Below are 11,129 nucleotides of genomic sequence, written 5' to 3' on the forward strand. Positions count from 1 at the left end.
TCATTGCATACTCATTTTATCACACACCTTTCTTTGAATATTTTTGAGAGCATTCTTCACCTCTTTATTTCTCAGGCTATATATCAAGGGATTCAACATAGGAATGACAATGGTGTAGAACACAGACAGAATTTTGTCACCCACATCTTGGACAGGAAAGCCACTGCTAGATTTGGGCCGGAAATGTAGAATGAGAATGGCCCCGTGGAAAATGGTGACCACAGTCAGGTGTGATGTGCAAGTGGAGAAGGCTTTGAGTTTGTCTGAGGCTGAGCTGATCCTCACTATGTTAACAAGAATATATGAATAAGAAATGAGGACACTGAGGATAGTAATGACCTCTACAAGCCCAGCCACATAAAAGATCAGGAGTTCATTGATGTAGGTATCAGAAGAAGCAATTGTTAAGAGTGCAGTGATGTCACAGAAGAAATGATTGATCACATTGGATCCAGAGAATGACATTCTGAAGGTGAATACTGTATGAAGTAGAGAATGCAAAAGCCCAAGAAAATATGACAGTGCTACCAAAAGAATACATCGTCTAGGAGACATGAGGATTGGGTAAAGCAATGGCTTACAGATGGCTGCATAGCGATCATATGCCATGGCAGCCAGAAGAAAACATTCTGTGCTCCCCAGGCCAACAAAAAAGTACATTTGCACTGCACATCCAGTAAAGGAAATTGACTTTTTATATGCTAGGAAGTTTGTCAGTGCTTTTGGAGCAAACACAGAAGAGAAGCATACGTCAAGGAAAGATAGGCTGCTGAGAAAGAAGTACATTGGAGTATGGAGTTGGGGACAGGTCCTTATTAAGCTGATCATTCCTAGATTTTCAACCAATGTAACTAAATAAATAGCCAGGAAAACAAAAAACAAAATGAACTGCAGTGTAGGATTTCTTGTTAATCCTAGAAATACAAACTCCTTGGGTTTTGTGGTGGTGTTTTCTTCAAACATTACTTCCAGATTATTTTCCCAGACCTGCAAAACAGCATACTTTGTTAAAGCTACAGTTTCTTTATTCAGTAAACAATCCATATTTGGGGTTCAATAATATCACCTTAGGAGATACTGGCTAGCTCAAAATCTTGAAAAGGAACGTTTTGGACAACAATTCTCACAATTGCCACAATATGGGCATAGCTGAATGAAGGATTCATACTAAGAGTAATCCAAGAAGCAACTTCTCTGAATTCTAAACTATCTTGCATAGCTTTACAAGGGAGTTTGACAGATCTTTGAAGAATAAGTCTTTTTGGCTTCCAGAGAAATATTATCATCACTTGACACACTCAGACATGAAAACCATCAGAATTTTAACATATGTTTTAAAGCTTAGATTCTTTTCTAATTTGTTTGTCTGTACAATAAATATCGCTCCATGCAGTCATGCCGGCCACATGACCTTGGAGGTGTCTACGGACAACGCTGGCTCTTTGGCTTAGAAATGGAGATGAGCACCACACCCCAGAGTCAGACATGACTGGACTTAATGTCAGGGGACTACCTTTACCTTTACCTAGTTTGTTTAAAGAAATGTGTTCTTTAATCATATACCAGGCAAACAGTCTGCTTGATTGTATTGTACTGCTTACATATTTTGAAAGTCTCCATTTAAATTTTTCAAGTGTTAATTCATTCTACTAAGTTAGTCCCCAAAATGCTGAACACAGAGAAGTTTGTTTAGTGAAAACTGTCACTACACCCAAATGAGACATTGTGGATACTGTATTATAAGTTTCATAATTTACAAAAACAAACAAACAAAACAAAACAAAAAACACCTACAACGTCAAAGTCTAAATAATTGACAAGTTAAGGTGTAATTGGTTAACAGTATACAAAAAAGGAAAACAGAAGGGAGGGCTGAAGATTTGATCTAACCAATGTTATCTGTTCATAATCCATACCTAGAGATCAGGCTGCAAGGGTGATTTACAAGTTATAATTGTGCAAACCTTCAAAGGATGGTCCAGTGAATAGCTAACCTTGGAATCAAATCCGGTGATACTTGAATATATATATATATATATATATATATATATATATATGCCGTCCCCTGCCATGCGTTGCTGTGGTCCACTTGGGGGTTCTGCATGGGAGGCTTTGCCCAATTTTATCATTGGTGGGGTTCAGAATGCTTTGTGATTGTAGGTGAACTATAAATCCCAGCAACTACAACTCCCAAATGTCAAGATTCTATTTTCCCCAAACTCCGCCAGTGTTCACATTTGGGCATATTTAATATTTTTGTAGAGTTTGGTCCAGATCCATCATTGTTTGAGTCCACAGTGATCTCTGGATGTAGGTGAACGACAACTCCAAAACCAAAGGACACTGCCCACCAAACCCTTCCAGTATTTTCTGTTGGTCATGGAAGAACTGTGTACCAAGTTTGGTTCAATTCCATCTTTGGTGGGGTTCAGAATTCTCTTTGATTGTAGCTGAACTATAAATCCCAGCAACTACAACTCCCAAATGACAAAATCAATTTTTTTGTGAAGGACATATATTGGGTTGTCCAAATTTGGTGTCAATTCATCCATACATTGGATTGTCCAAATTTGTTGTCAATTCGTGCAGTGGGGGATTACTCCAAATCAGACCTGATCCACCTGAACAGACTACCCAAAAGCCCTAGGACACTCCTGAGTTTCAAGCAAACTTTGTAGTATCCCATGGCTTTGCCTAAAGTGGGGCAAAGTTATATTAAAACAAACAAAAAATACCCCAGGGTACTCACCAGAGGTTCTTGTGCATTGTGAAGAATCTGGCAGTGATGCATCCTTGGTGAGGCCAAGTTTTTTGGTCTGTGTAGACAAGACCCAGGTCTCTGAAATATCAAAAAGAAATCACATTGTTATGTTCATTATGTCCATTTCAGATGAAAAAGAATACTGAGAAAGATTGTCTCTCTTGTGCTTCTGTTGTGAGGTACCAGTAATGCTCATCTGACCAATATTGGAGCCAACCCTAATTTAGACACTTTGTCATTACTTTGTGAAATAACACTAGAGAAATGTATGTATATAAAGACACACCACCCCCCCCCCCCCCCACACACACACACAATAATATGGATGTTTTTTTGGAAAGCACTGTAGCCTTGTTTAGGACTCTGGCTATGTCACCCTCTCCGACTTGTACACTTTTCTATATTAATTATATTTCTGTCATGGAAAGCATGCTTCTACTGTCTGTGACTTTGAATAAGGTGGGGAGGGGAGGATCAATGAGAATATTTTTATCATCTCCGTAAAACAATGTTAATAGAAATTACACTAGAATTTTTCACATGGTACTTTTTTCTTATTGACTACTGCATATTGTAAGCCTTACATCTCAGTAAATAAAACTGATCAGTAAATGACTAAACTTTAGGATGATCACTAAACATACTCTCATGATAAAATAGAAGAATTATTAGTATTTATGTTACGACTGCTACTGCCATATATCCTCAGACAACATGGGTTATGATCATGGTAGTCAGGGGATTCTTGGAGTTTTTTTAAAAAAAGTAAATTGCCAGGGCATTGCTTTATTGATACAGGTTAAGCATCTCTAGTCTGGGATTCAAAAATTTAAAACAATACAAAATGCAAAGTTGTCTGTAAAGGTAGCTGAGATAGCAACACCATTGCTTTCTGTTGGTTCAATGTACACAAACTTTGTTTCATGCACAAAACTATTGAAAAGGTATAAAATGACTTTCATGCTATTTCTATAAGGCATATATGAAACATAAGTGAATTTTGTGTTTAAACTTGGGTTCTATCTCAAAGATTTGCATATGCATTATGTATGTATATGCAAATACAGGTATTCTAAAATCTGAAAGAAATTCATAATCCCAAACACTTCTGGCCCCAATCATTGCAGGAAAAGGATATTCAATCTTTAGCTAAACTATACTCAGAGCTGGAAAAAAATCCATATAGATCACTTTTTTTTGTTTCATATATTGTTATACCAAAACAACCAAGCATAGTGTAAGATGCACTTTTACATACCTTGGGAAACAATCTTGGTGCATTTTTCACACGTGCATCTGTGAAGCTCTGGCAGAGTTGTAGAAAAAGGGACAGGCAAAAACAGATGAACTTGCATTTGAAATAACTTTCCTAGGTAACTGGCTGTTTAGTATGTGCTGTGGAAATTTATATGCCAGTGCAGGGCTCTCCTGAGATCACACTGTCTGTACTTTGTCAACCCCAGTTAACTCTCTTGGCCAAGTGTCAAAATGAGGTGGTCTCCTTTGACCAAGTATCAATTATAGTGGTTTTACACAATATAGACACAGTCTAAGTGTTATAGACAACTTCTCAGTCAAGAGTATTTTTAAAACACCCTTGTCATTGAGAACACTGTGAAAAGATGGAATTCCTATATTTCATCCATATATTATTATATTTGGGGCAAACAAAGAATGATGAAGTGTTTCAACAGAGACTAAATCGCAAGAACAAACTATTTTGGGATATTCCACTTTTTTAGATCTCCTATCCAAAAGAGCTGATGGCAACACATTATATCTTGCAGCCGCCAAAGCTCTCCTCTGGGTGGGATTAATCAAAATGCAAAGATATACTGCCATCACTACATGCTCACATGGAATTAATGATGTAGTTGGGGAACAAGTTGTTTTGCTGCAAGAAAGTCAAGATCCAAAAGCCTGCTCTTTACTAATTTTTGTGAACATTAAGAGAGGGTCCAAAGTCAGGCCAATTGCCTTGATTTTTCTAAACATCAAAGAGTACAATTCTGAAATAAAATAAGATGGAACCGGATGCAATTGTTTATACTATCATCCTGTGCTTCCCAAGCTCAGATGGCCCAGGGACTCGGAATGGTGTTTACTATTCCCTCCCATTCTATATGTTATGGTGGTTTCTGGGCATGATGTGGGGCCTATCAGTAGGGTGTTGCCTGAAGTGATGTCATCTGGGGTACAGGGTAATCAGGGAAGGGAGATGGAAAGAAAGGGGTAATCCTTCCTCTCCCCACCTCCCCTTATCACCCTGTCACACTGGCGGACATCACTGCAGGCGATAACCAGAAGGACACATGCCACACCTGGAAACTGCTGCAACATGGGTAACGAGAGGGGATAGAAATGTTCTAGTGGCACTGAACCAGGTTTGGTGCTGCTGAGCAGTCAGGTCTCCCACCTGCCTCTGATGTAGGTGTGGAAAGGGCCTGGATGTAACCCATCTTGGGACCAATATGTTTGAGGCCATGCCAGATTGGCCCCATCTTGAGTTCCTATTATTTTTTGGCAATCCTTGAAAATAGTGCTGATAACTAATAATTGTCCATGTGCTTGATATGTTCCTAGATCTCTAAAAGATAGGTTTTAAAAATGTATGGACATAATGCCTTTCAAAACCTGAACAGAACTGGCCAGACCTGGAATACTTGTGCCATTTCAGCTTAAGTTTCCTGTCCGACATCCTCACTGAATGTAGTGAGTGAGAAAGCATCTTTACAATCTCTTTTCCCCCAGTCCTTACCTCAGAATAAGCAGGGTAGACTGACATTATATCAGGCAAACTCTGCTGGGCCATGTCAAAAGTTGGCATTATTTTCCCCATCTCCTGCCTCATTATTTCTGTGAAGGTATCTTCCAGGCTGGCTGTCCAGCTCTAGAAGATCTAATTCAGCAATATCTGTTAGACTGTAGAGTTGCGGGTAAGGGAAAATTTAAATCACAATAATGTTAAATGAAACTAGAGATGTTTAATCATGCTGATCTTATTAACTTTCCCCCCGCAGTAATCGAATGTAAGATAGAAAAATATCTTTAACATGATTATACAGGCTACAATGAACTCTTTTTCAATGTTTTAGCCTTTTTAAATGCATTTTTGGTAATACATGGGAGCCCTGGCAACTCAGCGGCTCGCTGTGAAGCCTTTGCTCGGTTCTTCGCAGACAAAGTCGCTTTGTTCCGCTCTGGCCTGGATACCATATTAACGGCAGTCTCTGAGGATGTAGCTGGAGCATCTGCTTGCCCGGTTTTGATGGATTCATTTCAATTGGTGAAACCCAAGGATGTGGACAAGATACTTGGAGGAATGAGGCCTACTACATGCATCCTAGACCCCTGTCCATCCTGGCTTTTGAAGGAAGCCAGAGGTGGATTGGCCGAGTGGGTAACGGTGGTGGTTAATGCCTCCCTTCGGGAAAGCAATATTCCAGCGAGCTTAAAACAAGCTATAATAAAACCGCTGTTGAAAAAACCATCACTGGACCCCACTCAATTCGACAACTATCGGCCAGTTTCCAATCTTCCCTTCTTGGGCAAAGTCCTGGAATGTGTGGCGTCTTCACAACTCCAGGTATTCTTGGACAACACGGATTATCTGGATTCAGCACAGTCTGGCTTTAGGCCGGGTCATGGAACTGAAACAGTCTTGGTCGCCTTAGTAGATGATCTTCGCCGGGAACTAGACAGGGGGAGTGTGTCCCTGTTGGTTCTGCTGGACCTCTCAGCGGCCTTTGATACCGTCGACCACGGTATCCTTCTGGGACGCCTCGCGGCAATGGGACTTGGAGGTACTGTTTTGCAGTGGCTCCGGTCCTTCCTAGAGGGTCGCTCTCAGAAGGTGTTACTGGGAGACACCTGTTCTACCCCACAACCATTGTCTTGTGGGGTTCCTCAGGGTTCAGTACTGTCTCCCATGTTGTTTAACATCTACATGAAGCCACTGGGAGAGATCATCCGGAGTTTCGGAGTACGATGTCATCTGTACGCAGATGATGTCCAACTCTGTTACTCCTTTCCACCTTCTTCTAAGGAGGCTGTTCAGGTCCTGAACCGGTGCTTGGCCGCTGTAACGGTCTGGATGTAGGCGAACAAATTGAAATTGAATCCAGGCAAGACAGAGGTACTCCTGGTCAGTCGTAAGGCCGAACAGGGTATAGGGTTACAGCCTGTGTTGGACGGGGTTACACTCCCCCTGAAGATGCAGGTTCTGGGTGTGATCTTGGACTCATCGCTGAGCCTGGAGCCCCAGGTTTCAGCGGTGACCAGGGGAGCATTCGCACAACTAAAACTTGTGCGCCAGCTACGCCCGTACCTTGGGAAGTCTGACTTGGCCATGGTAGTCTACGCTCTGGTTACATCCCGTATAGACTACTGCAACGCTCTACGTGGGGTTGCCTCTGAAGACTGCTCGGAAGCTTCAAATGGTCCAACGATCGGCAGCCAGGATGCTAACAGGAGCGGCACTCAGGGAGCATACAACTCCTCTGTTGCGCCAGCTCCACTGGCTGCCAATTTGCTACCGGGCACAATTCAAAGTGCTGGCTTTAGCCTTTAAAGTCCTAAACGGTTCTGGCCCGACCTATCTGTCCGAACGGATCTCCTATGAACCAGTTAGGACGTTAAGATTGTCTGGGGAGGCCCTGCTCTCAGTCCCGCTGGCCTCACAAGCACGTCTGGCGGGGAAGAGAGACAGGGCCTTCTCAGTAGTGGCCCCCCGGCTGTAGAACGCCCTTCCTACAGACATTAGATCGGCCCCCTCCTTATTGGCATTCTGGAAGAGAGTGAAGACCTGGCTCTTCGAACAGGCTTTTAACTAAACAGTGCAATTGATTGTTTACTGGAATATGGATTAATGGACAACGAGATCGGATGCTGATTCTATTGATGAGACGTGATGGATTGTTGTTTTGCTGTATTGTTGCATTGATGTTTTTGATGTTAATTAATTGATACTACTGTTTTAAATTACTAATGATTTTGTACTGTGTTGCCTATACTGGTTGTTAACCGCTCTGAGTTGCCTGATGGCTGAGAAGAGCGGTATACAAGTAAAGCAAATAATAAGTAAATAAATACATTTGAAAAAAGGAAAAATGCCATACCATACAGTTTATTCACAGGTTTTAGAAAAATGTAACGACCCTGAACATCACATTATGGTTTGAATCCTGTTGTTAATCTCCAATGAAAAGAGACACATTGAATCTGTGGGATGCATATAAGTGTAGCCTTAAATTATGATTGATCCAATCAGTCTCCTTTAGATGCATATATATTTTGCTTTTGCATATACCTTTGCCCTAAATAACTAACAATCATATAAGTAATATCTTTTCCTCTTAATGCAAAATGGGGTACTACTGATAGATCTGAGGGAATGCAGATTATACGAAACATTATGAATCACGCAAAGGTGTAGCCAGTGCCATATGTGTGTGAGATCATACTTGCCAAACCCGGAGAACCGTCCACCAATCTATCCTACCCTCCATTCACCCATCCCCTTTCTACCCCAATTCTGATATGGTGCACAGGTGATGTGGTCCCAGACTGCTGCAATGGAAATCGCAATAATATCCAAATAACATAGATATCTACCAAATAGCAAAACAAACCTTTCCCTTTATTTTCCTCAGTCAATGACTGCCAGTCATTCAGTGTATTTCATATATATATGTCAGTCAGTCTTCACACAGATTCTTAACCAAACTTATCCAATACTACCCTACAGAAACACAAAGCAATTTTACATTTAGGCAATATAATGTTTACTAGTGTTTTCATGTCTGTAGTTTCATGTCTGTTTCCTAATATCATACAATATAGATTTTAATTTTAAAAATCATTCTTAAATCTGATGACAAATTACTGCTGGTTAATGATTTTGTTACACAACTTCCTTTGAAAAATTCCTAGGGCATCCTTCACATCCTTGTTTCTTAGACTGTAAATCAATGGATTTAGCAGAGGGGTGACAATGGTGTAGAAGACAGATAACATTTTGTCACCTAGATCTTGGACAGAAGACCTATCATTAGACTTGGGCCTGAAATGCAGAATGAGAATGGCTCTGTGGTAGATTGTAACAGTAGCCAGGTGAGAGGTGCATGTGGAAAAGGCTTTGAGTTTACCGGCAGCTGATCTGATCCTTAAAATAGTGGCAACAATATATGAATAAGAAATAAGGACACTCAAGATGGTGGTTGTTTCTACAAGCCCAGCTATATAAAATATCAGGGGTACATCAATGTAAATATCACAAGTGGTGATTGAGAAAAGTGTTGGGAAATCACAGAATTTTTTTTTGAGTACGTTTGATCCAGAGAATGACAATCTGAAGGCAAAGATGGCATGGACAAAGGAGTACAAAACCCCTAGAACATATGATCCTCCTACCAGAACAATACAGACTCTAGAAGACATGATAATTGGATACAGCAGTGGTTTACAGATGGTCACATAGCGATCGTATGCCATGGCAGCCAGGAGAAAGCATTCTGCGCATCCCAGACCTGTGAAAACATATATTTGCATTGCACATCCTATGAGGGAGATGGACTTCTTCTCTTCTAGTAGGTTTACCATTGTCTTGGGAGTAACTGCAGTGGAGCAACCTATATCTAGAAAGGAAAGGCCACTCAGAAAAAAGTACATTGGGGTATGGAGCCGGGGACTGGTTCCCACTAAGGCAATGATTCCTAGATTATCCACCAAAGTGGTAATGAAAATAACAAGCAATAGTACAAAGAGCATGGACAACAATTCAGGATTGTCTGTTAAACCTACAAATACAAATTCAGTGGTTACTACAGTGCTATTTTCTTTAGGCATCTTTTCTTCAGTGCTGGCTGCAAAAGATAAAAGTAAAATACAGGTTAAAATCTTCTTGGTACTTTAGAGTATTATTAATTGATGATATTTTAATTGCTATAACCTATAGGGATAACCATTAATAATATATCTATTATGTAACTCTGACTGTAAGTTTGAGATTGTATAGGTAAGTTGTAGTGCATACAATGGATGTCTGAATACCCATTCACATATGGATCTGTATGGGCATATAGATGCTTATGCTTATGCACATTAATTGTGTGTTTGGTTATATATTTGGGTGTGCATTTAGTGCATGGTTTAGTCTTTCAGTGTTATTGTTGTATATACGATCATTAAGCAACTCTCATGCAGTGATCTATGCCTTTGCGATCCCCATGTAATCCTGTGTGTTGATCACTAAGAGCAAGCCCCTAGATTTTAAATAACTGGCTAATTGATATGTTAAATCATTGATTGATTTGACAATTTCTAGGGAGTTCTTCTTTTGTCCCTTGCCATCTATTTTGTTATCATAGTAACCCTATACCCGGAGTTCTGTGTTCTAGTAGGGTAATAAATAAAACCATACAAAAGTTCAAAAATCCTGATGACCTTGATGTGCCGTATTGCAATTCCAGCTAGATCCCTTGTTATCACTTCTTTATTTTCCATCATTGTCAAAATAGACATAATCCGGGGACATGGAGTGAATTCTTATAAAGAAAGACAGAGAACTTGACCTCTACGAAACCTGTTAGTGAACAACTTTGCTCTTTATTCCTGTTATCTTGTCCATATAATCCAAATTCTAATGTTTGATACTAGTATGCTTAGTCTGGCCTATTAGCTTGACTAAAATGTTATAGAATGAAAGCCCAAAACACAGCATTATCCCTTATCAGCATAAACAATGGTGAGTTACATATGAAAAAGTAGATACTGAAATGTAAAATGTGCACAAAACACTACTTAAATGTGCTTTAGTTGATTTGGAGAGTATATTCTAGAAATACATAAAATTTAAACACACACAGTACACATCTATATAAATAAAAGTGTAATATTCGTTTGTGGGATTAACATAACTCAAAAACCACTAGACAATTGACACCAAATTTGGACACAATACACATATCAGGCCAACAAGTGACCATCACTCATAAAAACAATGAAAAACACAGCAGAAGAGACTTAAAAAGCCAAAAAATGAAAAACACATTACAACGCATGTGCAAAACCACATATATAAACGCAAACATACATAAATACACATATACACAAAAATATACACACAAAAAACACATATACACAGACTGGGCCGCAGCAATCCGTGGCAGAAGACGGCTTGTTTGAAATAAAAACAAAACAAGGGATAGATGTTATCATTTTATAGATCCCAAAACCAAAAGGAAGAAAGGGACGGAGGAGCAGTTCAGCAAGATCTGTAGTGCTGCCCATTGTTCTAAAGTAAGATACATGCTTTTAAATCCAGAATCCCTAGTACTGATTATGCACCTAAATGATATTGGCAAAACCA

The 11,129-nt window shown here is 39.8% G+C and overlaps 2 protein-coding genes across 2 annotated transcripts; both read right to left on the reverse strand.

The window, feature by feature from the left end:
* LOC132763990 (olfactory receptor 5AR1-like) lies at positions 1-1,044 on the reverse strand. Its single transcript, XM_060757832.2, has one exon. The coding sequence runs from the start codon at positions 1,042-1,044 to the stop codon at positions 1-3; it is 1,044 nt and encodes a 347-aa protein (XP_060613815.2).
* A 7,597-nt stretch (positions 1,045-8,641) lies between these two features.
* On the reverse strand, positions 8,642-9,607 carry LOC132763880 (olfactory receptor 5AR1-like). The gene has a single exon (XM_067465949.1). The coding sequence runs from the start codon at positions 9,605-9,607 to the stop codon at positions 8,642-8,644; it is 966 nt and encodes a 321-aa protein (XP_067322050.1).
* Positions 9,608-11,129: the final 1,522 nt, after the last annotated feature.

Source organism: Anolis sagrei, chromosome 1 (assembly GCF_037176765.1).
Source record: "Anolis sagrei isolate rAnoSag1 chromosome 1, rAnoSag1.mat, whole genome shotgun sequence".
NCBI classification, from domain to species: Eukaryota; Metazoa; Chordata; class Lepidosauria; order Squamata; family Dactyloidae; genus Anolis; species Anolis sagrei.

Excerpts from the sequence above, each read along its gene's own strand:
- LOC132763990 (XM_060757832.2), bottom strand. The coding sequence starts at position 1,044 with ATGGATTGTTTACTGAATAAAGAAACTGTAGCTTTAACAAAGTATGCT.
- LOC132763880 (XM_067465949.1), bottom strand. The coding sequence starts at position 9,607 with ATGCCTAAAGAAAATAGCACTGTAGTAACCACTGAATTTGTATTTGTA.